The sequence below is a fragment of the Stegostoma tigrinum genome, chromosome 27 (assembly GCF_030684315.1).
Source record: "Stegostoma tigrinum isolate sSteTig4 chromosome 27, sSteTig4.hap1, whole genome shotgun sequence".
Classification (NCBI taxonomy): Eukaryota; Metazoa; Chordata; class Chondrichthyes; order Orectolobiformes; family Stegostomatidae; genus Stegostoma; species Stegostoma tigrinum.
In genome coordinates, this window is record NC_081380.1 from 38,264,755 (window position 1) to 38,286,203 (window position 21,449).

General features: G+C 41.5%; 1 protein-coding gene across 4 annotated transcripts in view; it reads left to right on the top strand.

Annotated features, from left to right (window-relative positions):
• nf1a (neurofibromin 1a) overlaps positions 1–21,449 on the top strand; it is a 313,607-nt gene that overhangs the window by 268,234 nt on the left and 23,924 nt on the right. For all 4 annotated transcript variants that reach the window (XM_059655316.1, XM_059655318.1, XM_059655317.1 and 1 more), the window contains 7 exons: positions 1,360–1,421; positions 2,969–3,083; positions 9,295–9,396; positions 12,727–12,867; positions 13,706–13,832; positions 18,858–18,989; positions 19,690–19,825. In XM_059655316.1, the coding sequence (XP_059511299.1) occupies positions 1,360–1,421; positions 2,969–3,083; positions 9,295–9,396; positions 12,727–12,867; positions 13,706–13,832; positions 18,858–18,989; positions 19,690–19,825 (815 nt within the window). The remainder of the gene's footprint in view (positions 1–1,359; positions 1,422–2,968; positions 3,084–9,294; positions 9,397–12,726; positions 12,868–13,705; positions 13,833–18,857; positions 18,990–19,689; positions 19,826–21,449) is intronic.

The window sequence follows — 21,449 nt, forward strand, 5'->3', positions numbered from 1 at the left end:
GATTTGGAGGTTGGTGGGGTGGTACGTGAGGATGAGGGGAATTCTGTTTTGGTTATTGCGGATAGGGGGTGTGAGGGATGAGATGCGGGAAATGCAGGAGACACAGTCAAGGGCATTTTCAATCACTGTGGTGGTGCGGGGGGGGAGTTGCGGTTTTTGAAAAAAGAGGACATCTGGGATGTCCAGGAGTGAAATGCCTCATTTCGGGAGCAGATGTGGTGGAGGCGAAGGAATTGGGAGTAGAGGATGGCCTTTTGGCAGGAAGGTGGGTGTGAGGAGGAATATTCTAGGTAGTTGTGGGAATTGGTGGGCTTAAAATGAATATCAGTTTCCAGGTGGATGCCAGAGATGAGACAGAGGTGTCCAGGATGGAGAGGTAGGCGTCAGAGATGGTCCAGGTAAACTAAAAGTTGGGGTGGAAGGTGTTGGTGAAGTGGATGAAGTGTTCGAGCTCCTCATGGGAACACGAGGCAATGTTGAAACAGCCATCCATGTAATGGAGGAAGAGATGGGGGATAGGGTCAGTGTAGCTTTGGAAAAGGGATTGTTCCATGTACCCTACAAAGAGGCAGGCATAGCTTAGGCCCACACAGGTACCCATGGCCAACCCCTTTGTCTGTAGGAAGTGGGAGGAATTAAAGGAGAAGTTGTAGAGGGTGAGGAAGTGTTCAGATAAGCGGATGAGGGTGTCAGTGGAGAGGGACTGGTTGGATCTGCGGGACAGGAAGAGGCGGAGGGCTTTTTGGTCATCAGCTTGGGGAATGCAGCTGTTTCGGGATTGGATGTCAAGAGTGAAAATGAGGTGTTGGTGAGTGGGGAATTGGAAGTTCTGGAGAAGGTGGAGAACATGTGTGGTGTCATGAATGTAGATAGGGAGTTCCTGAGCGAAGGGGGAGAAAATGGAATCCACATAGATGGAGATGAGTTCAGTGGGGCAGGAGCAGGCGGAGACAATGGGCAGTCAGGAATAAATGCAATTGCCCCACACACTGAATTAATTCTTTTGAAAACTATTTTTGCTAGTTGTTAGCTTACTCTTTGACAGACTTGAATTGTTAGAATGCACTAAGATTTGTGACTTCCTACTGCGTAAATAACAGGAAAAAAAGAAATTGCCAGAAAAATCCCACAGATTTGGCAGCATGTGTGAAGGAAAATCAGGATTAATGTTTGAAAGGGATAGTATTAGCTTGGTTTGTCTCCTGACTAGGCAGTGATCAAATACGTGTTCATAAAAATAGTTCCTGGGTTAATAAAGTCACCTGGAGAAAATGTTAATTAATGCAATAATTTATAATGTTGTAGAAGAATTAGACTGTTCTCAAAGTAATATTGCAATAATCCATGCTTAATTTGTAGGCCTGTATGCGAGATATACCAACCTGCAAGTGGCTAGACCAATGGACAGAATTAGCACAAAAGTGAGTTTTTGCTAGTCTACACATTATGTAGCATTTTTCTGTGTATTTTTCGTGATCTTTGAGTGTATTTTTTTTATCACTATTATTCCTCCCACAATCCTCTATAGCACCATCCATGCACTCACGCTCGGACCCCCTCTCTCTCCCACACTCGCACCCTCCCCCTCTCTCCCACACTCGCACCCTCCCCCTCTCTCCCACACTCGCACCCTCCCCCTCTCTCCCACACTCGCACCCTCCCCCTCTCTCCCACACTCGCACCCTCCCCCTCTCTCCCACACTTGCACCCTCCCCCTCTCTCCCACACTCGCACCCTCCCCCTCTCTCCCACACTCGCGCATCCTCCCGCTCTCTCTCCCCCACACTGGCACACCCTCCCGCTCTCCCTCTCTCCCCCACACTCGCAACCCCTCCCTCTCTCTCCCACACCCGCAACCCCTCCCTCTCTCTCCCACACCCGCACCCCCTGCCTGTCTCTCCCACACCCGCACCCATCATCCTGCCCCTCATTGTTGATACCATCAGGTTATGTCACAAGTGCCCAGATTACAAGAAAGTTCATTTTCCCAAGCGCACTCAGAAGCTTTGCCCATTTTCCTTCAAAGGCACAGTTTGATAGTATTCTAATGCCTTGCACTTCTGCTACCTCAACTAAAAGGCTTAAATTACTTGGTGTCTGATAGTCAAATAGACCATGTCCCTTATTTCTCGTGTATATCGTTTTCAATGGAGAAAATTTTATTGACCAAACTACCTTGCATCCTTTTAACGATATTCCCTCAAGCATTTCCAAATTTCTTGCTATTCCAAACTGGGCATTTGAGCTGAAAGGAGTTTTAAATTAAATTTCTCCAAGAAAAATTTTGATATGAACTGTTGTGTGCCACTAGATTGAACTTAGAGCTCTCGCAGCTGTGAAAAAAATCCACCTTTGTTTTTTAATTTATTTGTTCACTCATAGTGCACAGGCTGGCCAGCATTTATTGTCTGTCCCTCGCTGCCCTTGGGGAGGTGGTAATGAGCTCCTACCTTGAACTGCTGCATCCACATGCTGTAGATTGACCCACAATGCCATCATAGAAGGAATTGCATGATTTTGACCTAGTAACAGTGAAGGAACGGCAATATATTTTGAAGAAAGGTTCTCAAGTTACTACATATGCTACAGTTTCAGAGAGAACCAGTGGCACCAGCACAAATGAATCTGACACTTTGTGGATTTTCCAGAAGAGGGTCTTGAAGTTCTGACTTGCTGTCGAAGGAAGCCGTATGCTCTCTTTGCTGCAGGGATAGATAATGCTGGGTGACTTCTTCCCTCTCCAATTTTTGGGTAGGAGCTGGCTGAATTCCAGACGTATGACAACTAGATGAGTTTGGCTAACTGGGAAGCAACAGAGTATTGAACCAACAATCATCTCTCTCCTTGAGTTGAAGTAACATTTGTGTGTGGTCCCCATATTTTAACTGGTTTGGTACTTAGATAATGCATTGTCTGATAATGCTGGAGCTTTGTCTCATTCTGTATCAATTATTCTTGATCTGCATAGATTTGCATTCCAGTACAATCCATCTCTTCAACCAAGAGCGCTCGTTGTTTTTGGATGTATCAGTAAGCGAGTTACTCATGGGCAGATTAAACAGATCATTCGAATCCTAAGCAAGGTGAGTGTGAAACATTTCTTTGACTTGCTGCTGTCTTTGCACTGCATTATAAGCCGAAGTGTGTAAAGCCATAAATAGTTAGCAGAACACAGAAGCATTGTCCATAATAAATACAGGTCTTTTTCTCCTCCCAAGTCAGACCATACATGGTAAGTATAGTGTTTATGGTTTTGTAGACTTAGTATTCAAACCCCACAATGTCAATTTGTGAAATCAAATTCATGCACCATCAGCAGAAAAGATGGGTAGGAAAGCGAAACAGATTCGCTCATCCCTACCTGCAATTCTTAATTTCACGCAAGGCTTTTGACACCAGTTCCCCCTCAACTGACCCAGTAAATGTGCCTTTGCTACCTTCTTCTCTATCCCAAAAAGCAAACTAATTTTTTTGCAAATTCTAGATTGCATGGAGCAGAAATTTTGGTGCATTTAAAAAATACTGCAGTGAGGTTTTACTTGAACATTTATTGCTGACTGTTTACCAGCGACTACTCCAGTGTAAAGATGGCAGCTTAGTTGAACCAGTATTTCCTAACGGGTATCCATTCTGCTACTCTTCACTTCACAAGTGAAGACCAAACCAAAAGATCTGTTGTCTATAAGTAGCATAAGATGATTTTGGCAAAGCTTCAGGGATTGGAAAACTGAATTGGTGATGGACCATGAATGCCTTTGTATGCTACAAGTACTTATTGCATTGTTTCATAAATGTGCTGTGCTTTTTCACTTTGCACATAAAGAAAGAACAGTTTGTTTCTATTGTGTTGGCAGAACAGGTGGGAATTGGTGGGAGTACCTGGTTCCTGTGTCATTTGCAGTGTCAACTGGTTCAGGACTAACTGATCTTGAACTGCATGGAATATATCAAGAAAGTTAGTACTGTATTGTATTCAAAGGGGCCAATGAACATTTGCGGCTTTAAAATTTTGATGTTCCTTGAGCTATAAATGAAACTGCTGCCCAAGCCAGCTAGTGTAACTACCCAACAGAATTACTATTTTTTTATTTACACAATGTTTTCCATTAGAATGGACAGGAGAACTAACGCAGGTGAAATTCCTGGAGCGTGACTGAAAACCTAGAGTAGGTGAATGAATCTTAGCATTCCAGTGCTGAAATTATCCTAAAATGGAGGATATTTTATGAACATTGAAGAGCATAAAAACACTCTTATTTGGGTATAGGTTTTGTCTAACCAGCCAGTTAGTCAGTTGTTCATCAATTTCTATGCACCCTTCGCCTCACCTGAAATCTATATGCTAAACATGAGAGAGGCAACAACCAAACCCAATTAAAACATCATGCTATCTTGACATGGACACATTCGGACATCTGGAGCTAGGTCACTTTATCTTTGCAAATGAACTGCACCCAACTCAAAACAATGTGGTTAACAGTTTGAGAGTTTAATATTCTATTTAAATTCTGCATTACTTTTTTTTTAATGTGCACTTGGCAATAAGTCTTAGCTTTGGTTAGTAGTATTTTGCACCAAATATAGTTTCAAAGGCTTAGTTCTTATGATTAAGAACCACTGCAGTTTTGTTGTGCCCTAGCTTTGCACCTTCCTGCAGCTTTGTATCCGCACTTTTCTCTACTACACATTTTTCTCAGTTTTCTATGTGCCGTTAGTGACAAAGCCTTCAGTTATCTTTACTTGCACATTGTAGAATGTCCTGCACATTTCTCACCATCTTTGAAGACCTCCTTTAAAGTCTATTTTGTTGTGCTTTATGACCTCTCCAGACCTTCCCTATTACTCCCAAGTATGATTCTCAACCATGGAATGTTTTCTGTATTGAAGGTTATATTTATGTACAAGTTGTTTTGGAAAATCTTTCATCAGTTGTTTTATCACTATCAACATCAGATAATCAGTCACTTAGAGAAATGAACATAAACAGGATGTGTGCATCTTACATGCGATAACCATTCCATTTTTGGAATAGGTAGAGAAACGTAGAAACCAGGTAGCTATAGGAGTAGAATTTTGATGGTCTGCTTTTAGCAGACTGACTCAGCTTAAGTTAACTACGTAAGCCAAGTGAAAATAAATAAGAATGCCAGTAACAGTTTCACGTGGTTGGATTATAAGGCCATAACACACAGGAGCAGAAATTAGGCCATTCACCCCATTGAGTCTGCTCTGTCATTCAATCTTGGCTGCCAAGTTTCTCAACCCTGTTCTCCCGCTTTCTCCCAGAACCTTTGACAATCAAGGAAGTATCTATCTCCATATTAAAAGTAATCAACAACCTGGCCTCCACAGTCTTCTGTGGCTGTGAATTCCACAGATTCACCACTGCCTTGCTGAAGGAGTTTCTCCTCCTCTCCATTTTACAAGGTCTCCCCTTTACTCTAAGGCTGTGCTTTTGGGTCCTCGTCTCTCCTACCAACGGAAACATCTTCCCAATATCCATTCTGTCCAGGCCATTCAGTATTTGGTAAATTTCAATTAGATCCCCCCTCATGTTTCTAAACTCCGTCGAGTACATTCCCAGAGTCCTCAAACGTTCCAGTTACGTTAAGCTTTTCATTCCTGGGAGCATTCTCGTGAACCTCCTCTGAACCTACTCCAGGGCTAGTATATCCTTCCTGAGATGTGGGGACAAAAACTGCACACAGTACTCCAAATGTAGCTGACCAGAGCCTTGTAGAGCTTCAGAAGTACAGCCCTGCTTTTATACTCAAGTCCCCTCGAAATAAATGCCAAGGCTGCATTTGCCTTCCTTGGATTAATAATCCAAAGGATTATTGATCCTTTGTCAGATCTATCTCAAACTAATGTCTACTCCACCGGTCAATAATACCCTAATGATCGCAGTTCAGACACCAAGCCAAATTCTGATATTACTTCACTCCAGTCCCTCATGAAAGTAAAATTATATCTTGCTCGCCAAAAAGCTTTCAGATTTTTATTTTGTACAATTTTACTTCTGATTTTAGGGTGCTAAACTGAAATCTACATTCAAATTCTGAAGTTACCAGACTTAAGCAAGGTCTTGTCAAGGGTTCCAGAGGAAGAACAGCTTAAGAAAGAACCAGCAGAGCTGGCTAAAGTGATTTGGCAGATCAGACAAGGATAGGTCAATAAACATGCAGTGGTAAACATTTAAAGGATCAGAGGCACTATCTATGAATAACTACATGTTAAATAGTATCAAGCTGAAAGAGAAAGCACATAATTGTTCAAAGAAAGGTGGTGGGTTAGAAGATTGGACAGAATACCCAACTCAACAAAGAATGACCGAAAAAATTAATAGAGGGAAAAATTACAGTCTGAGAGTAAGTTAGCCAGAAATACAAAAACAGGTCTGACTTTCTATAAATATTTTAAAAGGGGTTAACAAAGTTAACATGGGCCCTGTAGAAAGTGAGTATGCAGAATGGATAACAGAAAATGAAAAAATGGCAAATGAATTAAACAGGTATTTTACAACAGTCTTCATTACAGACAATACAAACAACATCCCAGATGCAACTATAAAACAGGAAATAGAAGGGAGGAACTCAGTAAAATCACAATCGCCAGAGAAATGGTATTGAGTCAGTTGTTGGAGCTGTGGACTGAGGGCCAGGCTCCTGATCGTCGTCATCCAAGGGTCATAAAAGAGGTGGTTAGTGAGGTCTTTGATGCACTGGTTTTAATTTCACAAAATTAGGTGCCAACCTCGATGAATTGAAAGATAGCAAATATAAATCTTTTTCTCAAAAAGAGAGGCAGACAGAAAACACAAAACTACAGTTTACTTAGCTTAACACTTACCACAGGGAAAATGTTAGACATAATTATTAAAGAAGTTATAACAGGGCCCTCAGATCGGCTGGAGGTTATCAGATGGATTCAACTAGGTTTGCCAAAGGGAAGTTCTGAGGAGAGGTCACTGGAGCTGAAACATTAACTCTAATTTTTCTTCACAAATTCTGCCAGACCTCCTTAGCTTTTCCGACAGTTTTGTTTTTGTTCCTGATTTATGGCATCTGCAGTTCTTTTGGTTTTTCATTAAAGCGAAATCATGTTTGCCCATTCTTTGAGGAGGTAACATGTTGTGCGGATAAAGGGTAACTGGTGGATGTACTGTTCTTAAACTTCTAGAAAGTGTTTGATATTGTGCCACAGCAAGGGTTACTGTGATAAATAAAAGTTTGTGTTATAGGTGGTAGCATGGAGATGATTGGCTGGCTGTCAGAAGGAAAGAGGTCTTATTCGGCTTGGCAAAATGTAATAATAGTTTTTCCTCAATGATCGATGCTGGAACCACAACTATTTACAATTTATAGAAATGACTTCAATGAATGGGTTGAAGATATGGTTGGCAGCAGGAAGGTAGGTAGGAAAGAAAATTGTGAAGAACATGAGATTACAAAAGGTATTGATAGTCTAAATGAGTAGGAAAAGATGTGGCAAACGAAATATAATAAAGGAAAATGTGAAGTTGTCTGCTTTAGCCAGAATGAAAAAAGTATATGTGAACCGTGAGATTTTGCAGAGGGACACACATTTCTTGGTGCATAAAGCACAAAGGTGAGTAAGGAGGTAACTTAGTAGTATGTAGCTGTTTATTGTGAAGGGAATTGAATACAGAACTGGTGAAGTTGTGCATTATTATGCAGGGCACTGATGAAACTGCCTCTGGTGTATTGTGCACAGTATTGGTTACTTCATTCAAAGAAGGCTGTAACTGCATTAGAGGCAGCATTAGAGAAGGTTTATTAGACTTGGTCAGGCTAAGCTTGTACACAGTGATGTTTAGAAGAGCAAGAGGCGATTTGATTGAATCATAAAAAATCCTGCAGGGCCTGACTATACCACACATCAACTCACTCTGTCCCTCTGCACTTGACTCCAATTAACTCCACCTCACTCCAATTTACTCCACTTCGCTGCGACTTGCTCCAGCCCGCTCCGTGTCTCACTTCACATGATCCCACATGACAGACAAGTCAAATAAGTCAAATCCCATGGGACACAGGGTGATGTGTCGAATTGGATCCAAAGTTAGCTTAGTAATGGAAACAGAGGGTAAAGCATCAATGGCTGCCATTGCAAATGGGAAGCTGTTTTATATGGTGTTCCTCAGCTTAGTGTTGGGATCCCTGCTATTTATTTTATGTATTCACCATTTAATTTGATTATTGGGGGCACAATTAGGAAATTTGCAGACAGCACACAAATTGGGTGGTGTATAGCGTAAAGGATAGCTCCAAAATGATTTCACTGTGTTACTGGCAAGGAAAATGGCCGATGGAATTCAACTCTGCTCAGTGTGAGGTAATGTATATACGGAGGTCAAACAATAAAAGAAAATAAGCAATAAATGGGAATATACTGTGAGGGATTGATGAAATGAGAAATCTTGGTGTGCAGGTAGCAGCACTGGTAGGTAAGGTTTCAAAGAAGGCAAATGGAATACTGTCTTTCATTGGGAGAGGAAGAGAATAACAAAGGAGGGATATAACTGTAAACTGTACAAGATGCTGCTGAGACCTCATTTGGAGTCTTATGTGCGAGAACTCGGGGTCACTGTTTAAAAATCAGGGGTTAATAATTTATAACAGATGAGGTGAAATTTCTTCTCCAAAGATCATGAGGCTTTGGAGCTCTCCCTGACAAGCTGATTGAGACAAAGCCCATCAATATTTTGAAGTCAGTTGGGTAGATTTTTGTTCAGCAAGGGGTTGCAAGGTTATCAAGGGTAGGCGCAGAGATGGATTTGAGGCTACAGTAGTATCAGCCATGATCATATTGAATGTAGGTGCAGGTTTGAGGGGCTGAGTGACAACTCGTCATGATCCGTATGTTTTGTTGGAAAAGTGACATGCCGTAGTTCTTACACGATAGGTTTGATTTTTGTGTTGAGGTCAGGACAGTGTTTGGATTGTATGTATCAATTGAATGGTGACTGCTACTCAAAGAATCTTCTATGTCTGACTCCTTTTCGATACTTAAATGTTGAAATGAAGACTTTCCATCCACTATCCTCTTACCTCCTTATAATGTTGGTGAAATTGAGTTTGACTGGATTTCACCTAGTTTTAAATGGATAACACAAAGCCATTCTGTAAAGTCTGGCGCTGTCACTTAGACTTTGTATTAATTTTGCAGAAATGGACGTGCAGGTTTCGTGCCAATGCAGTCACTGTCTTGTGTGAAAGCAAACACGTGTAGGTTTTCTCCAGTGAAAACTAATAACTAAGGTTTTGTACACAGGGCCTGGAGAGTTGCCTCAAAGGTCCGGATAACCACAACAGCCAGGTTTTGATAGAAGCAACTGTCATTGCACTGACCAAGCTCCAACCACTGCTGAATAAGGTAAGTGCTGGATGTGAGCAAATAGTTGTCAAATGTGTCGTCTGAAGAGAAGAAAATTGCAGGACTATAGGGCATACAGTAAATGCTTAGCTATCTTTTCAGTCTTTAAAGGCAAATTTTTCACAAGTGTAGATCCTGTTAAGTTTGTCAGAAACCTAACAATGATCTTGTGTAATGCTTTGATGGAGATGCTACCTTTTGGGTGAGACATTAAGCCAAGTCTCTCTTGGCTCCATCAATTGGGCATGCAAGATCCCATTTCATGATTTTTAAAAAGAGCAAATGAGATGACCTTACGGATGTGTCCAATATTTATTCCTCCAATTGATGTCACAAAAGCAGATTATTTAGACATTCTCAGATTGCTGTTTGGGAGTTTGCAGCACTTTGTAAAATACAACAGTAATCACATTTCAGAATCACTTCACCAGCTTCAAAGAATTTTGAGATTTCAGGAAGGCTGTGAAGGCTTTTTTTAAATTCATTCACTGGATGAGGGATGACTAGCCAGCACTTATTGCCCAGAGAGCAGTTGGGAGTCAACCACATTGCTGTGGGTCTGGAGTCACATGTAGACCAGACCAGGTAAAGATGGCAGTTTCCTTCCCTAAAGGACATTAGGGGAGGCAGTTACCTATTGGTATTATCACTGGACTGTTAGTCCAGAGACCCAGGTAATGCTCTGGGGACCTGGGTTCGAATCCAGGCCTGGCAGATGGTGGGATTTGAATTCAGTAAATATCTGGAATTAACAATCTAATGATGACAATGAATCCATTGTTGATTGTCGAAAATGCCCACCTGGTTCACTAATGTCCTTTAGGGAAAGAAACTGCCATCCTTACCTGGTCTGGCCTACATGTGACTCCAGACCCACTGCAATGTGGTTGACTCTGAACTGCCCTCTGGTCAATTAGGGATGGGCACTAAATGCTGTCTGGCCAGCGATGTCCTCATCTCGTGAACAAATAAAAGAAATTCAGAAGAATGGTGCCAGAGATATCGATTTTCAGTTAATCCTCTTGATTGGAGAAACTGAGGACATTATCCAGAGAATAAAAAAGTCTTGAGATTTGATAGAGGTTTCAACATGAAGACAATTGGATACACTGAGCCAAAATTTGCTCCCATTACTGGAAGGATCAAGGACTAGATGATGCCGATTTTAGCTGGTTGGCAAAAGAAGCAATGGTGACTTGAGAAACTTTGACAGGAACATATTAGGATCTGGAATGTACTGCCTGAGTGTGTGTTGGAGGCTGATTCAATCATATCTTTCAAAAGAGAATTAGATCATCATTTGAAGAGAAGAAATTTGCAGCGCCACAGGGTATGCAGTAAATTGATAGGTATACAAAAAATTAATGCAATCAGATTGTGTACTGTCTCCAGATCCTTTCAGTCTTTAAAGTGAAACAATTCTAAAATATTCATCAGACTTAGTGGGAGCTTTTGTATGAGGACAGGATGTAAACTATCTGAGATATGTGGATGTCATAATTCTGGCTGATATAGAGAAAAACCCATCAAAAGACTCCTGGAAAAAAACTAGCAAACAGTCCCATGTGGATTATCGTGAACCTGCAGTAAAACTATGTATTGTGACATCAAAGGAAGAGTGTACGCCTGAACACACAGTAATAGTGGATTTGACGGGAATAAAAGAAGAATCATTTTCTGGAGAAGTTTAAAATCTGATGAGAAAAATGTTCGAGATAACTTGTTCAAAACAAAACCTCACAAAAAATGTCAGACCTCTAGAACAAGGATCATCTTTATGAAAAGTGTGAAGATATTACTAAAATGCAATATATGGTCAACTTTACTTAGGAACATAAGCAAAACAAAAGAAAACATTGAATGCAGGAAAAGTGTAGTTTTTGATACATATTATGAGGATTATTTGGACAGCACTCAACTAATGAAGATTTGAAGAAAGTAAACACGTGAATTTTTGCTTATGTTCAACAAGAAACACCTACAAATCTTGAGCACCTGCTTGGAAACTAGGGCTCTGATTGTAAATGGTCGAGCTGAGAGTAGAAGAGCCAGTGAGACAAGGGAAGAAATACACCATTGTTTAGGAAGCAAGCATACATAGGATTGCAGAACACCAAAATGTTGGCCCAGTCGAAAGCCATAATTGCTAATGTTAGAGAAGAAAATGGACAAAGATGCAGGGAAGTGGGCGTAGGTGGCTCCTTGCAGAGAGCTGGTGCAAACATGATGAGCCAAATGATTGTCTCACGTGCTGTCAACTATTCTATGATCCTATAAATGTGCATATTTTGGATTGTTATGAAATCCCGAAACTGTTGTAAATTTGAGTCAACCCATGATTTTGATTGAGTAATCTTTCTAGTTTGTCATTTGGAAAGTTGATGAAAAGCCATGGTTGCAGAATGTTGTGTTTCTGCTTTTCTGTTCAAGCATCACTACCTATAATATTTGTAGTGGGGAGCTTGTGGTCTAGATACCATTCAAACTAGGCCACATGTTCCAACTCCCGAAGCACCTCTTTATCAAAGGTCACTGTGGAATAGAAGTGTCCAAAGGTATGTTAAGATACAGTGTAGCCACAAAATCACTTTAATGTTTATTTAGTAGTGAGGCAGCATTTAATCGGTCAAAATCTCTGGAGCTACCAGATTCAAAAAGCATCAATGAGTAAATATAGGTAAAATTGGCGAGCTCCGTAAGTCAACTTCTCCTGTCAAAGAGCAGTCAAGGGACTTATTTAAAACAATAGGGTTTCTACCATTGCTGCTCTGCAGTTACCGACAAGCTGTTACGCACTGCCTTTCCATATTCGACCATCATGTGAAATCACTTCTTGTGTTATACTGCAGTAAAGGGCGTGCTAGCTAAGATTATGATTAAGTCACTTACTTGGTCTGGGAACAGATTGTTAGTACAAGAGCCACCCCAAAGATGAAGAAAAGACTTAAATCAATGCAGTTTATTGATCTAAATGTGTTCACTCCTGTTTTTTTTCCCTAAACAGACTTCTTACCTGAATGGCAACAGATTGGGAAAAGTGGAAGTACAGCAATGCCTCATACCCAATTGTTTAGAGTAAGAATCAGGGTGCAGCAGGCAGTGAAGGAGGCAAATAGTATGTGGCCTTCATAGCAAGGGGATTTCACTACAGGAGCGGGAATGTCTCACTGCATATGTACAGGGCATGTTCCACTTCGGATATTCTGTGTTTCTGTTATGGGAGGCCAGATCTAATCTTCGTGCATTGGTATCTGTTAAGCAAATGTGCAACTGTGAAATTAATTCTAAGAAGATTTTGCTTGACTGACCACAAATGTTTTCTTCTGAAAGGACTCCAACATGCACAAGGCCCTATTTTGGGTAGCAGTGGCGGTGTTGCAGCTGGATGAAGTTAATCTGTACTCGGCTGGTACTGCATTACTGGAACAGAACCTGCACACATTGGACAGTCTTAAAGTCTTCAATGAAAAGGTGAGGTGACTGCTCCAAATATGTCATAAAAGTTTTTGCTGCTGGACCCATAGATTCCCTATCTGACAACTCGCTTCCAGCACTGTCTGTATGTCATCTCTCTCTGCAACTCGTGCCCCGCCACCATACCTCTGTCTCTGCCCGTCTTCTCTTGCTCTCTCCTCTCTCTCCATGTCTTCTCTCGTTCTCTCTCTCTCTCTCTCTCTCTCTCTCTCTCTCTCTCTCTCTCTCTCTCTCTCTCTCCCTCTCTCCCTCTCTCCCTCTCCCTCTCTCCCTCTCCCTCTCTCTCTCTCTCTCTCTCTCTCTCTCTCTCTCTCTCTCTCTCCCTCCCTCTCTCTCTCTCTCTCTCTCTCTCTCTCTCTCTCTCTCCCTCCCTCTCTCTCCCTCTCTCCCCCTCCACCCCGCTCCATGTACTTGGAATAAAAACTAACCTGTGAAATGATAGAAATATCAATAATATTAGGGCTTTCAAGCACCCTTCAATTTTAATTGCTTGTGTCAGACCATGTCCTGGCACTAAGAATGTAAAATTCGTCTGAAGCCTGGATTAGTGGTCATTTAAATTGTTTCACTAGTAAATATGTACAAACTACTCGGGGTTTACAACGGTAAGTAGATGGAAACTTGAGCCCAAGTGTCAATGAACTTTTCAAAGGGTGTGTCTCGAGATACCATTTTGATTCAAAATGAGAACCAAAAGGCAAAACAACCATGGACCAGATTGTGCTGACAAACCAGTGGTTGTCTCTGCCACTTGTTCCCTGCCTCACAGCAGTAACTTTTCCAACAGTTATGGAGCAGGCAACCTTACCCAGTTTTCATTTTCTTTTATCTGCAGAGTCCAGAAGAGGTATTTATGGAGATCAGGCGGCCTTTGGAGTGGCATTGCAAGCAGATGGACCATTTTGTGGGCCTGAATTTCAATTCCAACTTCAACTTTGCACTAGTGGGACACCTGATGAAAGGTGAGGGTCATTCATCCAATGGTTGATTCTTAGAGTTATATGCCGGATGATTTGTAAACTGTGACCTACAGAATGTCTCAGGAGAGTTAATGTTCCTTAACATTCCATCACCATGCCTTGGAAGTGACCCAGAAAATGATTCAATTATCCTGTTATCCAAAGATCAGCAATGAATGTGACCTGCATGCAACCACCTATCTCCTGAGACCAAACAAATAAAATACTTGCAAAAAAATTCTGCTTACGTTTGTGCACAATTTTCAGTGTTACTTGGTTAAAGATGCAGAAAAGTTTTAATTCAAACTTGGTTTTCACCTGTATGTCTACCAACGATAGCACTGTTCCAACTTCCTCCATCTGATCAACGCATGACTCAAACTGAAGTCAGTTCTGTAAACCGTGTCAGTACTCTGATTGCTGTGCAGGGAATGTTAGAGTAGCTGTACCAAGAGAGAACATTGGCCCAAACCCTGGAACGCCGTCCCAAATGTGTGTCTTCTACAACACACTGACTGCAGCGGTTTAAGAAGGCAGCTCACCACCGTCTTCTCAAGGCCAGCAAGGGATGGGCGATAACCACTGGCCCAGCCAGCATCACCTACACCCGTGTCTGAATAAAAACAAAAACCCAGTCAGATTGCTGGTCCATTTGTACACCATTTTTATTCAACAAGTTCTGCCCAGTACTTTTAGATATGGGATGCGTGCAGCAATCCTCTTCATGACCAAGAGATTAGTGAAGTGAATGACCTTTTTTTACTCATCCTTGGCCCAACACAGTGTCGGTCACCACAAAAAGCATGTTGTGACCTCATTGAGGAAGCCAGATATTTAGCAACTTCAAGAAAGGAGTCTCTCAGTCATAGTTAGAGAGGGAACAGTTAGCTGTACTGCAAACTGTTTAAAGCAATGTGAAAAGTCTGATGGAAGGTTTCTACATCCCTCCTCAAAAGATTCTTTTCAGAACTGTTGCAATGGAAAGAGAAACATCTCTTCCCTTTCCCTGAGAAGGAAAGTAGGTCACTCAGCCAACTTGATAAATAGTAATATCATCTCAGAATTTTGGTACACTTTCTGCTTTACACAGTTGAATGTTGAAAAATACACAAGAACCAGGAGCAGGAGTAGGCCACGTGGCCTTTTGAGCCCCTTCTGCCATTCAGTAAGATCATGGCTGATGTTTTTGTGGCCTCAGTTCCACTTATCCACCGTTTCACCATAACCCTTAATGTCTTGAGTAGTAAAGGAATTATCTGTCTCTGCTTTCAAAACGTTCAATGAGGAAGCCTCAACTACTTTACTGAGTAGGGAATTCTACAGATTCACAACCCTTAGGGTGAAGAAGTTCCTCCTTAATTCAATCCTAAGTTCTCTTCACAATTTTGAATGTTTCCATAAGATTCCACCCCCCCCCCCCCCCATTCTTCTAAATTGCTATGAATATAACCCTAGTCCATTCAGCTTCTCCACCCCTCTTAACTCTGGAAACAACCTGGTGAATCTCCTCTGCACTCCCTCCAGTGCCAGTACATTCTTTTCAAATTAGGGGGATCAAAACTGCACACAATACCCAGGTGTGGCTTTACCAGCATCCTTGCCTTTAAATTCAATCTCTCTAGCAATGAAGAACAAAATTCCATTTGCCTTCTTAATTACTTGTTGTACCTGCAAACCAACTTTCTGTGATTCATACACAAGGACACGCAGGTCCCTCTGCCCAGCAGCAGGCTGCAATTTCTGACTGTTTAAATAACAGTCCTTTTTACATAACAGTCCTTTGTACTGTTATGAAGTGGGTGATTTCACATTTATCAACATTGAATTCCATCTGTCAGACCTTCGCCCACTCACTTAAACTATCAATGTCCCTCTGCAAGCTTGCAGGGTCTTCTGAACACTTTGCTCTACCACTCATCTTAGTGTGATCCAAAACTTTGACACACTACATGTGGTCCCAACTCCAAATCATCTGTGTAAATTATAAACAAGTGCAGTCCCAGTACTAATCCCTGAGGCACAAAACTAGTCACTGTTCGCCGACCGGAAAAACAATTATTAATCCCCACTCTTTGCTTCCTGTTCGTTAACCAATCCTCGATCCAACCATGTTACAAAACAGGATAAGTCCTTGACTTCAGGATTTCTGACAGAATGGATAAAGTTGCAGGTTATTGTAAGTTTTACAGGAAAAGCACCCCTACCTCAAACCCAACCAACCCATTGTCTGCTGCACAGAACTCGACTGAAACTTGAATCAATTAATTTGGTAAATGTAGGTGACACTGATATCAGGCAATTGACATGTTTGTACCTGATTGTGAATTGCTTTGAGGAGTCATTCTTCCACATAGTACTAAAATAGACTTGGAGGTTAATGAGTTTATTTCAATTGAAGTACAGATTGAGATATGATTAAGGAGTTATGGTGAGGTACTTTCTTTGCTTGTTTCTTTTACAAAGCCAAAGCAACTGAAAAGTACTGTTCAAAACCTCCTTGAAGAAATAGCAAGCATATACCCAAAGCACTTGATAGTGAGTCTCTGAGGTCTGAATTATAGTCTTGATGAGAGATTTGGACTGGATTGTGTGGACAGGGAAGGAGATCTGGATTTGAATTCTGCCACAGGACTTGATGTGGAGGAAGGTACACAATTAAATAGGTTGATTACCAGTGTGCAAATCCTTCTAACACAGGACAGTGGTAGGCAGTAAATAAGGGAAATACTCACACCCAGCATGTGATGGAAAGGAAACCTGAGCCTCTACCATCAGCATCCATATCTGCAGACTACAAAATGTATGTGAAGTGCATGTGTTGCAGCAACCAGGCTGCCTGAGTAATCTGTAACATAGACTTTGAATTGAGGGAGGCAGACTTCAGTTGCTCTGCTGCACGTTTTTGCGGCGCTGTTAAAGATATTTAACTTAGAACTGATTAGCTTATAACAAATGACCAAAAATAAATTGCAATCTGTGACAAATGTTTCCCTGTCATAGATATATTTCAAAAGCTATAATTGGCTTAGTTTATTCAATCTCCAGTGAAGGGAAGGTGTTGTTACTGCTGTTAATGTCTTTATAAACCTGTACAGTCCAATTTATTGTGCCTGTGAAGAATATAGATTTTTGACATGTCAGATCATTCAAGATGTGAATAATATATTGACATTTACAGGTAAATAGCCTAAGTTGGTCATTCAGAACATGGGGGAAGCGATGGCCTACTGGCACTATCACTAGGCTAAGAACCCCCAGACCCAGATTATGTTCTGGAGACTCATGTTCACATCCCTCCATGGCAGATGGTGGAGGTTGAATTTAACAAAAAGAATCTGGAATTGAGGTCTTTCCCATCAATAGAGTCCTCTCAGGAAGGAAATCTGCTCTCCTCCCAGCTGGCCTACATATGACTTCAGAACCACAGCATTGTGGTTGACTCTTCTCTGCCTTCTACGCCATTAGGAATGAGCAATAAATGCTGGCTTAGCTTGCAATGCCCACATCCCATGAAGAAAAAGTAAAATCCTACTGAAATTCAAAGATTTGAGAAATCTGAGGCAAAGGCATCTTCTCTCTAAGTACTTTACACCGGAGAACCCAAATTAAAATGCTTGCGACATGCTAAGATCCTCTACTCCCATGGTCACTCAGCATGAGCTGGCTTTCAGTGGCAAGATGATTGGGATGATGGTGGGGATATTGTCAAACAATGTCTTCAACTTCCTGAATCAGTAATTACTGTCAAAGTGAATCTCTATCTTATCTTGATACAGGCTGACCTTAAGCTGAATCGTGTGGTCCCATTGGAAATGCTTCCTCTTGCATCTTCAGCTTTGGTCACTTCAAACAGGGTTAATAAATACTCCATTGTGATAATTGCGCAGTATATTGCACAACTTCTTTACTTTAATTGTAGGTTTCTTCCTGCTGATAATGAGTGATTGTGATCATTTTTAAATCTACAATTGGAAGCAAAATACATAACTAGCTTTTAATCTTGCTAGTTGTGCATCTACAATTGTAGATTTCTTATTAACAGACACAAAATCGTGACCTCCTGCAAGGCTATAAATTAGCAATTTACTCAGCCTTAGCTTTTATCAAACTTGTCTTAAGTCTGTGCTCAATGACCAATTCTAAGCCAGAGCGGTAATAGCAACATGAGACTGAAGGACATCAAGGCGGTGTTATCGTTACTGATGAATTAATACTGAGCGCTGTTGAATACGTGCATGCAAACAGGACAGGATTGCAATCGATTGTTGTGCTGTTTTATCCCATAATTCAGACAATTAGAAGTTGGTTAGCTCAGTTGGCTGGATGGCTGGTTTGCAGTACAGTGTGACACCAAAAGCATGGGTTTAATTCCCATACCAGCTGAGTTTACCACAAAGTACTGAACCCCTCTCCTTGCCTAAGGCATGGTGGCCCTCAGGTTTAGCCACCACCAGTTGTGTCTCTCCGATGAGAGAGCAACCGGATAGCCTGTTATGACTGTACGTCTTGTAACCTACAGTTGGCCGAAGTTGTGGAAGTTTTTTTCTTTAGCAATGTAGCAACATACCATAGAATGAGTTGCCATTTCGATAGAAGAGACAGGAAACACCACAAACTGTATAAATGACACCTCAATGTTTCAAGCAAATTGTGGTTTAATTAAATTTCACTGAATGGAATATTAATGTCTAAGATTTTGGAATAGTTTTGAATTTTAATGTTTCGACCCAAGTTGCCGCTTTAGCCTGGATTGAATTGTTCACATTTGGTCTTGCCACCTTCATAGTTGTGGTCATTGTCACTTTTGCATCAGGTTTGGAAATGTCTTTTAGAACGCAAGATAAATTCTGTGTTCATTGCTCCAGTTCATGGTTTACCTTATGATAACTTGATGCGAATTTGAACTCTCTGTGTCTGTGTATAATCATTTCTTGATCTACAAATCACAATTTGTTTTCAGAGCTTTTTAAGCTTGACTCAGAAGCTATTCAGGAAAGATCTGAAGACTTTTTTTAATCCCTTCTTTAGGATACAGGCATCCATCGCCCACCACAGTGGCCAGAACAGTGAGCATATTGCACACCTTACTCGCCTTGGTTGGCAAGCACAGAAACTGTGACAAATTTGAAGTTAACACTCAAAGTGTGGCTTATCTTGCTGGTGAGAAGCTGTTTACTTACCTATGTGTTGATAAATATTTTGGTAATTGAATCTGCTTCGATTTGCCCTTAATGTAATTGGAAATATGCTAATTTAGTCATCTAGACTTTCTGGAAAAGTCTGCAATGTAGGAGATGGGTTAAATGCTCTGCTCCCTGAGAGATATGTTAGTGTAAAACAAACAGGCAAAAGTTGACTGCCAAGGGTCACCATGTTAGTGAAGACAACACAGCCACGCAGAGCAGAAGATCTCGGGTATTTTTCCCAGTCCAAGGTAACAGTAAGAGGATATTAAATGAGTTCACTTGTAGAAGGTAAAATTAACTCTGGATCCTTCACTAGAAGTTGTTTGTCAAGACAATCAACTCAAAGCATTGTAGCTCAGTGGTGATCTACTTAAGCACTCCACCCTAAGTCTCATGTCTAAAGAATTGCCACGTGGAGGAATCAGAAAACAGTTGGTCTCAGGTGACCCATCCCTAATGCCCTCGAGGTACCTTGCAGCAAAAATTGCATTGCAGCTTGCACACCACCTGAAGGGGGAATATAGTATTCTGATATCCATGTCTGGTAGCGCATCTATAGTATTTCACCAGTATTTGTCTCTGAAATGGTGAATCATAGGGTTAGTGCAGTCTTGACTGATTCTAATGAAGAACGGTCTTAGGATGCAAATAATTTTAAAACTATTTATCTGCAGCCTTACTGACCGTTTCGGAGGAGGTGAGGAGTCGGTGCAGTCTGAAACACAGGAAGTCTCTGTTAATGTCTGACATTTCCATGGAGAATGTGCCAATGGATACATATTCCATGCACCATGCTGACCCAGGCTCCAGGTATGTGTGAATTGATTTTACTATTTCTTTGTCTTTTGGTATGTTTCTGGCTTTGTTTGTCTCTTTCTCAGTTGCTGGCTGTATCAAGGAAGGCTGACTCCAAATCTGCAAAAACTAACTCCGAATAATTGCTCGTTTTTGTCAAAAGATAACCTCCACCTGGGGTCTGCTTTTGTTTGAATTGTAAATTGAACAAAATGTCAATGCTGTTTGCAATCAGTTAACATTATGATTGCTGGTAGCTAACTAAACATCATGGAGAAAGGAACAACCCTGCTGTTTGGGTTAAATGAAGAGACAGACAGGGCTGGAGATTTTTGTGATATAGGGACATGCATAGACTAGTTGATCCAAATCTGATCTCGCAGATTGACTGTGAGATGGTTGGCATGTAACATTGAAATGGGTTTGAGAATGATCCAAGTGTGCAATATCAAAACTGACTGTCATTGTCACACACAAAGAAGCTACAACTATATCTGCTGTTGGACTCAGCTGTTCTCCAAACCAATTCTTCTGATTGTATATATGAATGAAATAAGGATGTAAAGTTGGGTCGTATTTATGCAGATACAAATTGGTGCTGGCACTTGTGCCTCAGCTTAAGATTAGATTCCCTACAGTGTGGAAACAGGCCCTTCGGCCCAACAAGTCGACACTGCCCCTTGAAGCATACCACTCAGACCCATCCCCCTATAACCCACACACCCCTGAACACTATGGGCAATTTAGCATGGCCGATTCACCTAGCCTGCACATCTTTGGACTGTGGGAGGAAACCGGAGCACCCGGAGGAAACCCACGCAGACACGGGGAGAATGTGCAAACTCCGCACAGTCACCCGAGGCTGAAATCGAACCCGGGTCCCTGGCGCTGTGAGGCTGCAGTGCTAACCACTGAGCCACCGTGCTGCCCCATTTACCAGATTAGTAAATTCTGAAATTGAAACAGTTCCCAATGAGTTTGCTAAACCTCCCTTTGTGATATGTCATCTTGCAAGGCACAAAGGACATCCATATGAAAACACTCAGTTCCACATTTGTCAGGTTAAAAAATTATTAGTGAGACAGAAACTGCTGCCTCTCAGTGCCAGGGCCCTGGGTTCAATTCCACCCTCAGGTGACTGTCTGTGTGAAGTTTGCATGTTCTCCCTGTGTCTGCGTAGGTTTTCTCTGGGTGTTCTGGTTTCCTCCCATGGTCCAAGGATGTGCAGGCTTGGTTGATGGACCGTGCGAAATTGCCCATTGTTTCCCGTGACATACTGGTTAGGTGGATTAGCCATGGGAAATGCAGTGTTCGGAGATGTATAGATTAGGTGAGTTATGGGGGAATGCGCCTGGGTGGGATGCTGTGAGGGTCAGTGTGGACTTGTTCGGCCAAACAGCCCGTTCCCACACCGTAAGGATTCAATGATCTATGAAGTCTGAGTTTACGTGGGTCTTTAATTTCTCTGTTCTAGGCCAAGGTCTCTAAAGTTAAAACTTGCGACTTAACTAGTTGTCTTGACTCCTGCTTTAAACAATGTTTGTCAATTTTACTCTGATCATGCATTTTGGTACAACACTAGAGGATGTATTGTTTCTTTCCAAAGCCTCTTCGCTGACTGACAGGGTGGACAAGTTCA